Source organism: Puma concolor, chromosome C1, assembly GCF_028749965.1.
Source record: "Puma concolor isolate L17-30 chromosome C1, mPumCon1.1.hap2, whole genome shotgun sequence".
Taxonomy (NCBI): domain Eukaryota; kingdom Metazoa; phylum Chordata; class Mammalia; order Carnivora; family Felidae; genus Puma; species Puma concolor.
This window is the reverse complement of record NC_141674.1, coordinates 220343073-220359317: the sequence shown is the minus strand read 5'-3', so window position 1 is coordinate 220359317 and position 16245 is coordinate 220343073. Positions and strand designations below refer to the sequence as shown.

Genomic DNA, 16245 nt, shown 5'->3' with positions numbered 1-16245 from the left:
AGGAAAATCTGCCTGGACATCTTGAAACATTTAAACTAGCAAACACTAAGGTACATGTTCCTTTTAAAGACTACACATTCAGACTATTTTAGCTACTGCAAATAGTCCGAACCAGCCCTTACAAAGCTTTCACGTGTATTTCTGTACCGCAGACTTCTCTAGCAGGTGCACAACCTGGCTTAATCTGTAGTTGGTAGAAACCATAAACAGCCCTGTAAGGCTTTTGGTGCTTATGGAGGACTGTAGATAAAGCAGGGTGTCTTGTTAACCATAACCCAAGACGCTGCTCCCTGGGCCAGCACTCTACAACAAGCCAAATACAGAGGGCGGAAGTAACACAGCAAAGGATCAGTCCTTAACACCAGACTAACGCACTCGCCCTGGCTCCTGACAAAGACTTCAGAGGGAGTCTGTGTTTGAGAGGTGAGACACGTGAGCTTTGCCTTCCGACAGGTCTACCCTGGAACTGTTTCCTGCTGAGTGTGCTTGGGAAACGTGTTGCTGACATCCAAACGCTACGCCTCGGAGTCAGGGGGACCCCAGTGGACATCAGAGAAGCCCGGAGCTTCCTGTTCCCAGGGCCTGCTCTATGCCATCTGGCTCCAGGACTGGAAACCCTCCCCTGGCAGATCGGAAACCACCAATTATCATCTGCCTGGCGGAGCCCATGGACTGGAGTCAGAAATGTTACTTTGGCCCGAGGGGGGAGGAGACTCCCAAGAAACCAAAAGGCCTGCAAGTCAGGGTGCTGCAGCCGCCCAAAGATGCCCCGGGCCCCACTGGCCACGTGCCCAGTGCAGTACTGTTTCCCCACCACGATGGGCTGGGCCAGGCTGGCTGTGTTCCTTACCAAGATGGGGGAAGGCAAGGCCTCGGAGGGATTTGCACCGGACAGAAAAGGATGATCTTGTCACGGGGAAAGGTCATTTCTGAGGAATTAATTGATTGCTGATAAGCAAAGTATTTTTCTATTGCGCAAATATTTTGAGGTCAGAATTAGCAGCCGTACCTTCCAGTCTCGTCCAGAAGGTACTCTTTTACTACGACGTGCAGATTTCCATTCAACCGTGGGCTCTGGAGTCATTTCTTCCACCTCCATCTGCACCACCAGCTGTGCAGCCTGGGAGCTGCTCGGACAGCCGTGAGATATGACGACTCAAGCCTGGGGTTGCCCAGGCACAGAACCATGTGGCCTGGATCACAGGGGCAGAACTCAGGCCACAGTGTGGGCAGGCCAGCTGCTGATCTGCCCTGTGTCCTGCTCCAATTGGTGTGTAAGCTTCAGTGCCTCTTCCAGGCTCCAGGATACAGGGTTACTGTTGTTCTCCTCACAGGCCCCAAGCCTCCCAGCTGCCACCATGCCCTCGATCCGGCCCCACTCTTCCTGCGCTGTGCACCAGAGGTGTGGCCGATCGGTCAGGGCCCCCTCAGTCTAACGGGCACATTACAAATGGGAAGGAAGCATGGCCCACATTCCCTCCTTGCCCATCTCTAGGACACACTGATCTCGTAATCAGATAGTGCATTATAAACTAAGATAAACAAACCAGGCTGGGGAGATGGCAGAGAGGGGGGATCCAGAGGTCAGAGGAGGCTGTTAAACTTGACTATGCCAGGCAGGCAGCAGGTGAAAACCCTACAATTATTTATTTTGCATTTGATTTCACTGGGTCAGATATCTAACTGCTGGAGTAAATCCACCTGCCTCCTTAGTTTTCTTCCTCTGAAGTGCACTGGCCTGAGTCTGGCTGGATGCTGCTGCTGATTCCCAGCTCTGCAAGGCCCTAGGAGGCTCCCTGCAGATGGCCCGGAAACACAGCAAGCTCAGAAGGCCACAGGCACGGTCTCAGGGGCATGAGACATGGGTGGCTGATTCCCTCAGGACCCGAGGCCCCCTGGCACTGCTTATTGGCCCGCAACCACAAGGCCACTGTGGAGACACCAAGCCCCTGCCTGACCTGGGCTCTGGCCGGTTTCCTCGGGGCAGCAGGTGGGAAAGGGCTCCCTACCTTTTGTTTTAAACCACCCAGATCTAGCTTCAGAAGGTTCCAAAAACTTCCTCGCCCCAACTGGACCCCAAAGAGTTGATTTTTAAAAGCCAAATTCTTGTTTCATTTGGACAGAAGGAATAATGTGTCTTTCATATTTTCTTTGTATTTCTCCCCAGCATCTTCCTGTCTGCTCTATACAATGAAAATACAAACTAAATGAAGATAGAAAAAAATAATTAAAGCATTAAATTGTACAAATTACAAATCTGTTCCAAAATAGACTTACATTAAATAAAATACGCATTTCAGTAAGAGATCTACAGTGAATGACTATGCATTCTGGGAAGCTTCATGACATGTAGGCAGGACCAACGTCGGCGGGAAGGAGCTGAGAGAATCTGCATCCAATCACAGTGTGTAGCGGGCTTCTTACCGCCCACCTGCGAGCTACACTGAGCACATCACCAGCATCACGTGTGCGGGGAAGGGCTTGGGGAAAGGGGGACAAAGCAAGCGCTAGCCTCAACTCTGAGTTCATGACAACTGCTCAGGAATCTCATCCACAGCCTATACAGTACAGTTTCCAAAAAGTAAACATGTTAAGGTAAGCAGACAACTCTTTAGGACCCCAGACACATGTTCCTGCTGTATTTATGTGGGACTCTCCATCTACAATGGGCGGTCGTGCAGAGGCTCTTCCTCGGGACAGCGTGGTCACAGGATGCGGACGACCCGGGGGTCTGAGGGAGCGCGAGGGCTGGGGAGGAGGCTCCCTTTTGGTTGCGGTTGGGGACAAGCCTACAACACACAGTCCACAGCCCCACCGTCTCCTCCTCCTATCATCTGGCATAACGCTTAATGTAATCTTCCACTTTATTCCGGAAGTCCTCCTGTGGAGCGAGAGGGATCGGGGGAGAAGGAACAAGAGGGAGCGAGTTAGCGAGGGAAGCACCACTTCCGGAACGCATGGGACCCACCCGAGCCAAGGAGCCGCTGCGTGCTCTGGAGAGCGCCGGGAGGACTGGGCCCCACCGGCCCCCAGCTGCCACGGCCGCAGGACAACCAGAGGCCCGAGGAGCCGAGTGCCACTTCCCTGCTACTCCAGGTGTCCGCTGTGGGCGGGACGCCGTGCCAGGAGGGCTGGGGGTGGGGACGCAAACACAGAATCTCCGAGTGGAAGGGAGCCTAAGACCCTTGGTTTTGCAGATGGGGAGAGTGTGGCCCACAGTGTGGTCAAGGGGACAACGGAGATCAGGACAGGGCTCTTGACCACAACTGAGGATGAGTCGCAGCTGCTGCTCTCCGAAGACCCACGTCCAGATCGGAATTCCTAGAACGACCCCCGCAGACCCTGCTGCCTACTGGAAACGTACCCACTTCTCACGGCACGAGTGCGGCCCGCCATCCGAGGGACGGCTGTGCTAAGAGGTGGGCCTGCGGCAGGGGCCCCTCCCTGGGCGCCAGGCAGAGCCCGACACATCCGCTGAAGAGAGGCGGCGTGGCCCTCAGCACCTCCAGGCCGGCACAGGCAGGAAGCACCCCAGGTGTGTCCCTCAGACCTGCTCTAAGCTTAGCGCCCGAGGTCCCGGGCCCTGTGGGACCGGGACCGGGACCGGGACCGGGCGAGAGGCCCTGGGGCTACGCGCCCACCTCACAACACACGTGTTCAGCGTCTGGACGCTGTGATCGGACAGGCAGACCTCACCCCTCTTAACTCCTACAACACAGCAAGGGGCCGCCCTGCAGCAGTGCCTTCCCGCTGCACGTCGTCGGGAGCACAGGGGCCCTGCGAGGACCGCACCCTCCCGTGGCCAGTCCCGGCCTGAGCAGCTCCTCCTCTGCCCACACTCCACTCACGTAGTGACCCTTTCAAGGTCGGCGGGTTCCTGGTTTAAGGGTCTGGAAATGGTTTGGTGACGCAAGTGGGGAGCTCTGACGGCCCTCCCGGCGGCCCCGGCTGGCCATTCCCACAGCACCCAGAGGCCAGCAGTACCGTCAGCGCCTAAGGGGCCGCAACCAAAGCTCGCAGGATGTGAAGACTCCACGGGCACCCCCACCCCGTCTGGCCCTCGACACCAAAACCACCTCTGCTCTCTTACCCCCTGTGCTCTCCCCTCACCCTGGACGAAGCGGAGCCCACGGCCTCCAGGAGGCCCTCGTGCATCCCACCTCCGCCCCTGCCTGAGGGCCCACCGAGCAAGGCCCACGTGCCTGGGTTCACATCTTGGGCTCTGCCCCTTCCCGGCAAGTCTCTTACCCCCTTGGTGGCACTACTTCCCCAGCAGCAAATCAGGGATAACAAGAGTCCCTCCCTCGTGGAGATTAACAGGAGAGTGAACGGTCTTTGAGAAGTGTGTGGGACAGAGTCCGGAAAGGCCACTCAAGGTTGCTGCTGCTCTCTATGTCACGGCTGTCCTGCAACTCTGCTCTAAGTCTTCTCCGAACACCCCAGCACACTCCTGCCTCAGGGCCTTTGCGCTGCTGTCAACACTCCAGAATGCTCTTCCCTGATATCCATTTGGTTCACACCTGATCTCTACTCATCTTATCAGAAAGGCTTTCTCTGAGCACCCTACATATGACAGGGAACCCATCACCGCCTCCCGCCCCACCAACGCCCACCCCCTCTGCTCACTAGCATGTGCACTCCCTGGGGACAGTGATTGTTCATCAACAGATCCTTGAGTGTTATTAGCCCCTCACCTGGCACTGAATTGGCCACCACCAAACTTTAGAGGAACAATGGCCACGAAATAAAGTAACGAGAAAAGTTCAGTCACTGTCATCATGACTCGGCATGAGGACGTGGGTGGGGCTGGGGCACTTCCTAGAATTCACGTGGAGGCATCACTGTTGGAGGACTTTAGGTCCAGCTCACTGGGGCTGAGAGCTTATAAACGCAAGTTTTCCCCTTATTTCATCAGAAGAATGGAAAGCAACCTTCCAAGAGAAATAAACGGATAGGCCACGGGTAACAGGGCTTTCTCCACGTGGCCCTGGAAGTATTCCCTTTATCAGCCCTTTCTCCCCCTGACTAGGTTTCTATAAGACACACTGTTGAGTGGGGAAGCCCTTGTCAGGGACAGCGACAAGTGGAGTGACAATGTGAATGGGGCCCGGAGCACACCCGCAAGGGCTCGTCAGTGCAGCGGACAAACCAAGGCTTTGCCAAGCAGCACAAGCCGTGAGAGCAGTCGGGGGGTACCCCTGCCCGGGGCCCACGCACCCCAGCTCCTCCTGAAGGCCTCTGCTGCTCCCAGCCTCCTCTGCCTGACCGGAAGCTCCCACTGACCCCGCGGTCCCACTGCACGCCTCACTGGCCCCTGCTGTGCCCGTCACATGGTCTCGTGAGCCTGTGTCAGATCCGTGCTGGGGGGCGCGGCTCTCGCGGGCACTCCTGCCCCCCTTTGGGGCCCTGCTGAGGCAGCACCTCTCTTCGCCCCTCTGCCCGAGGTTGTAGGTAACAGCACACACACGCAGCAGGCCTCACATACACAGAAGCACCCGCTCTTAAGCGCAGCGTTTAGAACCTCACATGTTCAGGCTGGGTGTCGGTAACAGCGCTGGGTGGCTAACTTCTGGGGTGCGGAGGGTTCACCAGGGAGGAATCTGGTTCAGAAAATGCAACTCGAGGCTCTACGACTAAACCAAGTTAGCCCTGCAGCTGCGTCTGCTTAGGCCTTACTGGCTAGTTGGCTTGGCCCCAACTAAAGCCGATCAGTCTCTCACAGCCCCGTCTCAGTCACAGGGCCGTCACCCTGACTCCTGCTCCTACACTCTGTTCGTGTACTTTTAAGGATGTGCGTACAAGGGATATTTATTTATTGCATCACTGTCATAGTTGGGGGGAAAAAACATGGGAAAAACCTGAGTGCCCACAATGAAATGGTTGAAAAAAGTACAGTAGAGCCATTTTATGGACCATTAGTTCCTAAAATGAGTGAGTGATGGTTTATTCACAGACTTGGAGGAAAAAAGTTAAAAAAAAAAAAAAAAAAAAAGGAATTGAAGATTAAGAGTAATAAACAGGATCCAATTATGCTGGAGCAAAACCAAACCGCAAAGCGAGCGTGTGAGCCTAAGTGCAATGGGAGGGCGGGCAGGGCGATGGTGATCGCTGGGCCCCACACGGTTCGTCAGGAAAACTGACAGTTACTGGCTTTAAATCCCACGGACTGAATTCTACTCGGAAACCACATCTAATAAAAACCCTTCTGTCTGACCTTGGGTCAGACATTACTTACCAATTGCTTGTCAATGGCTTTAAATTGCAGGCCAGACCCACCATTCTCAGCCTCGTGTTTATCTGCTCGAGAGACAGAAAGCCACCAACCCAGGGCGCTGCCGCGAGCTTACCTTGTCCCGCAGGTGATGTTCTGCAGCCTCAATATTCAGCGGATCATCAAAATTCAAAAGATCCTTAAAGAGAGAAAAACTCAAAGTAAACAATGGCAAGAACCTGTTCTTCCGCTGTCACGTGTGTTCACTTTACGAACCAGGAGATGGGAAGCTAATCAGCCACGGGACAAGCTAGAGAAACTCCATCACGGCTCACGGCTCTCGGGACGGAAGCGTGCCGAACGTGTGCGTATCTTCTTCAAAATGTGGGCGAACGGCTGACTGAGGGACTGGGGATGTTTACATACAACTGTCCAACGTTTGGTGAAAATGGAGGATGGTGACCGCATTAAGTTCTAATGCTACTTTTGATAAAGAGCCACTCTCGTTAGCATTTCCGAATAAAAATCCACTCTTTTGTCTTCAAAAACTCATTCCTTGCTTTACTTTGTGATGAACATCTCTGCCGCTGCAAGTCTGTGGCTTCCTTCCAGGCTGACCTTAACTGGATCTTCTCTTTATCCATTAACCCTCCTTCACAGCACGGCACTCATACCCAGCAGGAATGGCGTGTGGAGCCTAAGTGAGCGCCACAGTGCCAGGAGGCCCATCCCCCCAGACCTTTCTGCCTCAGAAAATCCTGGGGGGTTTCCGGGGGGGGCTCAGTCAGTGGAGCACGTGACTCTTGATCTTGGGGTTGTGAGATCGAGCCCCAGGTTGGGCGGAGACATTACTTAAAAAAAATAAAATCTTAAAAAAGAAAACTCTGGAATGGCTACTCCTCTCTCCTCGAAGATTTCAAATCAGAGGCCGTGCCTTATCTTTATATTGCCCGATACCTCTTCTTAAAAACCAAGGTAGTGACATTTGTCCTTCAGAGAAGTCACTGCTTTCCAGAGCCATCGTGGCCGCTGTAAAGACGCCTGTACTTCTCTTCAGGAGAAATGTTAAGTTTGGGGACTGTACTTCTGACTTAGGAATAAATAACAGGGTATGACCAATATGTCACAAATATTGCAAGGAAAACACAGAGGCCTCTATGCTCTGTAAGAGATCACCGGTAAGTCCCACACACTGGCAAAAATACAACGCACACGCACAAGACACCTGATGCATATAAAGACCACGAGACACACAAAATTCTCTGTCTTCCTTACCACGTATCTGACCTAAAACGAGTACATTGGCTGGAATAACCATCGGGCTTCATCGGCAACTCTGGTTGGCTCCTCAGAATTGGGGAGGCCTGGAGCACTGGAGACGGGGGGCTGCACTAGATTAAGAGCTAAATCAAAGCAGCAGCAGCACGAGCAGCTGGGTGGATTTTCCCTCACGCCGCAGCCCTCACGGCTCAGAAGTAAACCATACACGGCAATGGAAAAGCCAAACCACAATCACAAGCAAATGACAGAGGCTCGGTGCCCCTGAGCGCTGCCTTCTCAGGGTTAGGTTAAGGGGGGGCCCGAAGCCAGAAGCTGCGGGCTTTGTGGCTGGTGCCGCAGGTGGTTACCGGGGACATCACAGGAGAAGGCAAAGGGAGGCGGGAGCTTGAGGGCCTCATTTCGAGGCTCCGTGGCTTTTTATTCTTGCTGAAGGCAAGAGCAGAGCACCGTGATCCCGGACGCTGCGTCACACTCCTGCCGTGGCACCAGGAAGCTGCCCCTCCAACACCCCGCCGTTCTGTGGGCTGACCAGGATGGGCTCATTTTCATGGACGTTGAGTTTAAAAGGATCACAGCTTTTTTTCCCCTCCGCAGAGACAGATCTCTGAAGCTTATCTCTTTAAAAAAATTCTTTTTAATGTTTACTTTTGAGAGCGAGAGACAGAGCCCAAGCAGGGGAGGGGCAGAGAGAGGGAGACACAGAATCTGAAGCAGGTTCCAGGTTCTGAGCTGCCAGCACAGAGCCCAACACGGGGCTTGAACCCAGGAACCGTGAGACCGTGACTTGAGCCAAAGTCGGACGCTCAACTGACTGAGCCACCCAAGCGCCCCTGAAGCTTATTTCTTTTAAAGAAAGCTCTTTTATGACCAAAATGTAAAAACTCAAAAGAATATTATATAAAAAGTTCAAATACGAGCTTTTAGCTTCTCCCCATGCCCCCTGCCTGTGACATGCTGTTTTCTGAGGATAGTAAACTTGGGCAGCTGGTCACTGAGGAGACAACAACTGTACGGATCTAGGTTTGTGAAGTCTAGAAGTCGTGTGACCACATACGCCTTCACCCAAACCAGGACACGTGGGAGGGAAGAGGGCTGCCGGTGAGGACACACACGAAGTGGGGCCGGGCCAGGTGCCCCCGTAGGAACGGCCGCCCACACAAAGCAGAATGGCACCAGCCCCCGCCCCGGCCCGAGGGCCGAGACAGCCACTCCAGCAGGGCTCCCGGGGTCCCCCCCTTCCCCATGTGCTACCCCAAAGCCCCCTCAGTTCCCATGTCACTGTTCCTCTAACTAGTAAGAATATGACAGAAACGAGGGGGTCAGCATGTTGCTCAGGGCACTGTGTTTTCAATCCCTCTGTGTGATCCTTAACGGGATGTTTAAAACCAGGAGGCAGGGTAATCAAGAAAAACTCAGGATTCTGGTCAATGTACTTACAGTAAACAAAGAGTTTAATCCCCAAACAACATCCTGGAATGAGAAAGAAAGAAGAAAACAAGTTTCAGGCTCTCGTGCACTAAGTCTTTCAAACACGCGACAAAGAGATCGGGATTGCACCATGTCAGAATTTATCCTCCGCGTGCTCCGTTTTTCCCAAGATGGAAACTTAGAAAAAAAAAAAAAGACGACAACTTCTCTTCAGTGTGACAACAGGCTCTGGGAACGTGGAGGTGAGCAGTATGGGCAGGAAGCACAGAATCAAGGACCGTGTGAAGTGCCCTCGGGTGAGGCCCAGCCCAAGACAGGTGCATCTGCTCAGGAGAAACCCACCGACACCACCTCGTCCTCGCCACCCTCTCATGTAGTCCAGACTTCTGGAGAGTCATCTTTACAATAAAATTTGTTGTTTCTGCATCTGTGGCCTCTTGGGGACTGCAGGTAAGCTCATTACCCGTGGTCCCACGGGCCTCCTAACAATTTCGCTCTAATTATTTCAAAAATCAAGGAAGGCTAGTAACGTTTCCTAACGTTCAAAGATCAGAAATGTCCATTAAAACAAAATGGAAAACCACTATGTTCGCTCCGGAGTGACTGGCCATCTGTGACTCAACCACAGGTTCCCTTTCAGTCTTCCTTGCCGTCAGCTCCAGCCTTGTCTTTTTTCAGGCTGATTCTCAGCCCCAGTCGATACTCAGACCACACCTCGGGAGGATCCGCGGTCGGGCCTGTGGAAGTGCGCGGTGTCCTCCGGCCTCCGACTCCGGGACAGGGCCCCAAACTCCTTCCCTGGGCCCCTCCCCCAAAGGGCCTACTTGGTGCTGCCCCCTCCAGGTGTGGTCACGCACGGCGTTAGACAGGGCCCCAGAGCCAGTGCAGTCAGTCACCTGTGGTCCACTGTGGCCCACGCACGCCTCTCTGGGCCTCAGCGTCCTCTGCTAAGAGCAGGGGACGGGGGTGAGGATGGTCTCTATGAGGTGAACCAGTAAGTAGGCGTACAACGAATGAGGTCAGTTCATCCACAGCAGCTCTTTCCACAGGCAGGGCCCAGAGAGTTCGTGTGTGAAGGATGGTGGGGAGAGGGCCCTGCACACACGTGGCCCGGGCCTGCCCGGGGTCACCCTTGTGACCCAAGGGACAGCATCCCACGCAGCATCTCGCTTGCCAGCCATGCTTATTTTTTGTGGATCTGGCACAGACTTGGACTTACAAGTGGCTTTAGTTAGGACAGCTTCTGGAAGCCGTGCATGACTGAGCCAAAGTTAACACGTGTGGGCAAACACCGCTCCTGAGACATGGGAAGACAAGGGGAGGGGACAGGGAGGAAGACGGCACAGCGCAACGCGCCCGCCAGTGTCAGAGCGTCCCAAGCACGCTGACGGGACGCCCACGACCCCTGCAGGTTGAGCTGCTATGACTGTCAGTGTCAGAGCAGGACACGGTCACCAAGGAAAACGGGCCTGGTCCAGATGACCGAGCCTCGGGCCGAGGGACGCGCGGGCTGGAACCCAGCGCCAGGGCAAGGGCTCCGGCTGCGTGTTTCGTATCCCATCAGAAACGACGGCGGGAGTCAGGCGCACTACGGAGCGGACGCCGGCCGGTAGTTCTGACTGCTTCTGACGAAAAGATCAGGCGGCGAGTAAGGTGCAGGCGTCCTGCGGATGCCACGGCAGAACGGCCTCGAGGTGAAGCCACAGCCGGCGGTCTCACGGGGTGCCCATGACGCTCACCGCCAGAACCAACTCAAGCCTACGCCGAAGCAAGCTCCCCGTTCCCCTCCCTCAGGGCCCACCGCCTGTCCCAGCGAGCTCCCTGTAACTTGGAACAGAGGCCACTTCCGTCCTCTCCCTCCTTCCCCTCTACCCGCCCGGCTGCTCTCCTCCCCTCTCCTCTGAGAGCGAGGCACTTCACAAGACTGGGGACAGAGGAAGAGCAGAACAGTGAATGAGCTGAGGCCCAAATGGTACAGGGGAGAGGGGAGCGGAGAAAACGGGAACGCCCCACTGCCCCGGAGAGAAGTGGGGGCAGAGGAACCGGCCGGGGCAGATGCTGGGCCGAGCACCCCTGGCGGGCAGGCGGGCAGGCGGGCAGGGGGTGAGGAGGGAGTGGGCTGCGGACAGGACGGCAAGGAGACGGGTTCCCGGAGGGAGGGGCCTCCCGGCCCGCGGTCAAGAGCACTGCACTCTACCTTTAACGTCCTTGTGGGAGCCCAGCCGGTGCCGTCGATCGAATGTTCTCTCAGTAAACTGAAACGCAGAAGGGCGCAGTGGTCAGCGAGGGCAGCCTCCAGTCGCGCGAGCCGCCGATGTGCCGGACGCTGCCGCCACGCCCTGCCCGTGCCCCACGTCTCCCCCGTGGCCTCGCAGCCTCCGTCTCGCTGCCGAGGGCCTTCCCCACCTCTGAGGCCGTCCACCCACAAGTCCAACTCTCGTACCATCTTCGCTGCCTGTCCACGCAGGGCTCGAATCCTGGACGCACGCAGGAGCTTAAATTAAGACACCACGCGCACCTGTCAACCCAGCGGTCAGGGCCTCCTACGCGTGCGTCACAACGACCCTGACCTCACTGAATGCCTCCGCGACCCACGAGGGAGGCACGGCCACCTCTCCGTCGGACGGAGGAGAGAAGGCACGGCGCGCAGCAGCAACACGCCCAAGGGCATGGGCAATGATGGTCCTCCGCACCCGGGCAGCTCCCTGGGGGCTGCGGGTTGACCCTGACGACAGCTCCCAGCACACGTTTTCATACCCTGTTTGTTTTTGTCTTTAAAAAGCTCAAAAGGAGAAAATGAAGGATAAAGGTGGATTAACCCAAACCTCCGGATGGTCCTCGGCAGTGGGTGGGAGGACCGTGTTCAGAGAAGGGGCACACGGCTCTGGAGGTACCGTGAGGCCCTATCTCTCAAGCTGGACCTCAGGGTCCTTTTCATCACGGTTCCACCAGCTATAAACGCCATTTGATACTCTCACATAAATGATTTTTCCATACTTTGAAAAACTACAATTCATTGCCAAGTTCCTTTCTGGGGAAAACCTAGTTTGGCATTGCTGAGTTGTATCGCACCATTGCTCTGATCCGTACCTAACATTTCTTAAGGTCACATGTCGGTGTCAGGCTCTCAGTATCTGGCTGTCTGGGTCTTAACTGTTACTGTGAACAGAATTTTTGAATCGGAGTGTGTTCAAGTTCAGATAAATCAATTACAATCAGGAGAAAATATAAATATGCTGTAATCTTAATTGCCCAAGATTTTCTGGAATAAACAAAACCTTAAATTGACCACTACCACTTACTCTGAGCCTTAAAAAGAAGGCTCTGCCCTGCAGAGGCCTGTGCCTGACATGAAACCTGTACAGATGTGAGTAACTTTCTGGAAACCATCTGCCAGGTCCTGGTGTTTATACGATCCAGTGACAGATTTCTTCACTGAGGCAGGGAGAAGAATCCTTCCTGGCTGTTCTCATCCTTCTTTTATGGACCTTATCATATACTTGTTTACCTGTTTAACGCCTGTCTCCCACCAGCCGGCAAGCCCCATAAAGCCAGGACCACCCCACCAGCTGACGGGCGGAGGAAAGGAAGGAAGCCGGCTGAACTGGCTGACCAGTCAGAACCCTCGAGCTTCCCCGCCAACAGCACAGCCAGAGCAGGAGGGCTCTAAACCCGGAGGCCAGGTGCGCCCAGCAAGGGCAGTGACAGGGGCGGGAGCGGGGAGTGCCCATAATCGGGCAGGCGGCGCCCATGGTCGCAAGCCACGGGTCTGGGCAGAGTGACACTGTGGAGGGAGCACAGGGTCACTGGAAGTTCTAGCCCAGCCTCGGCAGGTGGCAATCCTGCAGGAGCTCAGGTGACAGCCCATCAGCGAGGGCAGCAGCCAAGGGAGCAGACGGTGCCTCAGGGACTACGCTGGAAGCTTGGACCCCAGGACAAAAAGTCTCGAGTGCAACCACCGGAATCCAGGCCCGGGGCCCTCTAATCCCACAGACACGGCACCTCTCACCTCTGACCCTGAGCCAGGAGGAGGGCAGGGCCGCCGGTGGGAGCAGAGCAAGACTCACAGAGACAGGGAAGGACCGCTGTGTACCAGACAAGGCCCCCAGGGCAGCAGGCACCGGTCAGTGGTGCTGAGTGAGGGATCCAGGTAACTGGTGCCCGGCACTCACTACGGACCAGGAGGGCGTGGGCCAGGCTTGTCTTTCTCTTTATTCAGGAGACGCCACAAGTCAGCTGTGGACTAAGCCACTAGACCGCTGGACGCGGTCTAGTTTTTCACTAGATGAGGTCTTTATACTTAAATCTGGTACCTTACTTCCCACAAATAAATCCCTACAAGTGCAGCTGACGAGTCCAAGGGTAAATGTAAGTTAAATGGAGACCTCAGATCTGAAGGACCAACAAAAGTACCCAGACAGAACTGCCCTCCCGTGATGGTGATGTGACAGCCTGCTCTCTCCCCCTCCCTCACATCCCACCGGATGTCTGCTTTCGTACCAGACAGTCTGAGGAGTGGTGAGTGGCGCCTCGTCGTTTCCAGGCGCCTCGCTGGTTACCACGGAGACTAAACACCCCTCAGAGCCTTCCCACCTGCCCACCCGCGACTCTCGTACGAGTCACTTGCAGCTGGTGCTCGTTTTTCCGCTTGGCTGTGTCCACCTTTCTCGTATCGAGTGGTAAAGACCACGTCCATACGAAGGATGTAACACAGCTGACCTTTTCCCTCTCACTTCTGTGTTCTGTGTTCTTAATTTGAATGAGGCCAAATCTATCGACGCTTTTCCTCTGAGGTTTCTGGAGTCTGTTGCTGGCGGCCATCTGCCGAGCTCTCCTGATACTTTGCTAGAACGTGATTTCTCAGAAGACGGCAAAAGTGACGAGAGGAATTCCCGCTCTGGCCTTAATTGCTACCGAGGAAGGGACGGGACAGAGAAGGAGTGCGCAGAGCCCCCGGAGAGCGAGCCCCGGCAATGGCCTCAGGGGACAAGGCCGGAGTGGGTACCATGTACAACCTAACGCTGGAGAAGTCAGATTTTATTTTATTTTTTTTTATTAAATTTTTTTTTCAACGTTTTTATTTATTTTTGGGACAGAGAGAGACAGAGCATGAACGGGGGAGGGGCAGAGAGAGAGGGAGACACAGAATCAGAAACAGGCTCCAGGCTCTGAGCCATCAGCCCAGAGCCCGATGCAGGGCTCGAACTCACGGACCGCGAGATCGTGACCTGGGTGAAGTCGGACGCTTAACCGACTGCGCCACCCAGGCGCCCCTGGAGAAGTCAGATTTTAGAAGTGTTGATACTCAAAGGACAGATTTGAAAAAGGGAGCCTCTTGTAAAATGCGTTTCTAACTGTCTATAAAAAAGGGGGCTGATATGCAAGAATGGGGTCACCACATGCGAGCTGACCTGGGAGCCGGTGCTGACCGTTGAGGGAGAAGGGGGACTGAATCGCAGGAGGGAAGCAGAGGAAATGCTAACGCCCCCTCTGCAGGCCGCGGCTGACGGTTACATAACCTGCCGAAGTCACACCGCGCCGTCGTGAGGCGGTCTGGCACCAGAGGCCCTGCACCGACACCCCCCCCGCTAGAGACTGGCAGGACGCACCAAGACAAAGCCCAAGTGCTAAACTTACTTACAAACAACAAACCACACGCCTTCTCCAGGTCTCTACATGAGCCTTAAGAAGTGGGGAATCGCGGATCCCTGATCATCCCCCACTGGGAGGGAGGGGCACACACAGGCCACAAGTGACACGAAGTTCTGGGACGTCGTCCTGCTCATGCACATCAAGACTGTTTCAGTAAAGAGAGGGCATCTTAAGTACAAATGGCCAGGTCTTCTTAAACTGGACATCTACACTGCTTCCCCTCCCCTGGATTTTACTAACCACATGTTGCCTTCTTGGCTCAAATCAGCCACACGGAGGGACTGCAGCCTGTCGCTACCTCAGAAGGGGAAGAAAGGGCAAGGAGCCCCAGAGGGAGCATCTCGGGCGGGCGACAGGCTGCACCGGGACCGGCAGCGGTCTTGGCCACCAGAGGGCCCAGGAGGACGTGGGGCTGGAGGCAGAGGCAGGCTGGGGGTGGGGGGGCCCTCCGGTCAGGAGAGTGCAACCCAAAGCCCTGAGGGCGGTTTCCCAAACCTCCCTGATCTTAGCCCAGCCTCAAAATCTTCTCTCAGCGGAGACAACATGTCCGAACGTCCAGTGCTCACAAACACAGAAGACGGGAAAGAAGAGAAACCCACCTTAGACATATGTCGCCCGTCTCTGTGATGTTGGGGTGCCAGATCCTGGTCAGGCATTTCACTTTGGGAGGCTGCAACACAGAGAGAAAGGAAGAGATCACGGGCTCTCCAAATCATGCCTGCTGCCACAGACCCCATCTAGCCCTCGTTCCACTGTTTGCACGGCCAACCAGTCTTCAGCTCTGGACACCGGCTCGTGTCACCCGCGCGGGAGTGGTCTTCACGCCGCATCCACACGTGCCAGTCTCCCTGACAAAGCCTGCCCGCACCCCTAACACAACCCTTCTACAAGTCCCGGGGCCCACGGGCGCGTGGTGCTGGTGGCTGGGCCTCGGCCCCCTCTCGCCCCCCCCCGCAGGGGCTGCGGACGAGCCCACGCTGTGCCACCGGCCCAGTTCACACGGGGGCCCTGCGTGCTAAGCTGCCGAGCTGTGGCTGCGGTCACCGCTCCTTCCGGTGGTAGCTGGGTCCCCGTGCAGGTGTTTCTGAAGATGCTACTGCACGTACACTGTCCCACACCCATGTCTTAGTCTGCTTTAGACTCACGGGAGGGAGAGAGAATGAAAACGAGTATGTGAGAGTGAGGCACACGGACTTCGCTTATGAGGAGGCATGTTTGCAGAAAGCCGTTCTTTTAAAGTGACTCCATGATAAAAGCACTCTGGACTTGTTTGAGGAATAAAGCTACAAAAACACAGGGCAAGATCTTTCCTTTTGTGATATGTGATGATCCCACCCAGAATTAATCTGCATTCACATCTGATCTGCACCTCGAGCCTCTCTTCTAGGCAGAGCTGTGTTCCGGCACATCCGTTTTTCTTTAGAGGCACGGGGGCGTGTGCGCTCTACTTTTTCACGTGCATCTCTCACCATTTCAGATGGTTTTGGGGTTCCTCGCCTGCCGTGGCACAGATACTTGCATTTCACGAGCCAGTTCCCATGACTGGGCATTCACAGGCTGCCTCCCACCCGTCCCACAGGCTGGGCTCGACCAGCGCGTGTGTCCGCTCCCGTGCGTGAGACAGGTCCCCCGGGGACGGAGCTGGTCAGGCATGCAAGGGTCACCTCGCCAAG

The 16245-nt window shown here is 55.3% G+C and overlaps 1 protein-coding gene across 3 annotated transcripts in view; it reads right to left on the bottom strand.

The window, feature by feature from the left end:
• Positions 1–2134: 2134 nt before the first annotated feature.
• UBE2F (ubiquitin conjugating enzyme E2 F (putative)) overlaps positions 2135–16245 on the bottom strand; it is a 53834-nt gene continuing 39723 nt past the window's right edge. For all 3 annotated transcript variants that reach the window (XM_086720081.1, XM_086720079.1, XM_086720080.1), the window contains 5 exons: positions 15172–15242; positions 11118–11175; positions 8930–8962; positions 6348–6410; positions 2135–2881 (listed from right to left, as the gene is read on the bottom strand). In XM_086720081.1, the coding sequence (XP_086576207.1) occupies positions 2831–2881; positions 6348–6410; positions 8930–8962; positions 11118–11175; positions 15172–15242 (276 nt within the window). In that variant the 3' untranslated portion in view covers positions 2135–2830. The remainder of the gene's footprint in view (positions 2882–6347; positions 6411–8929; positions 8963–11117; positions 11176–15171; positions 15243–16245) is intronic.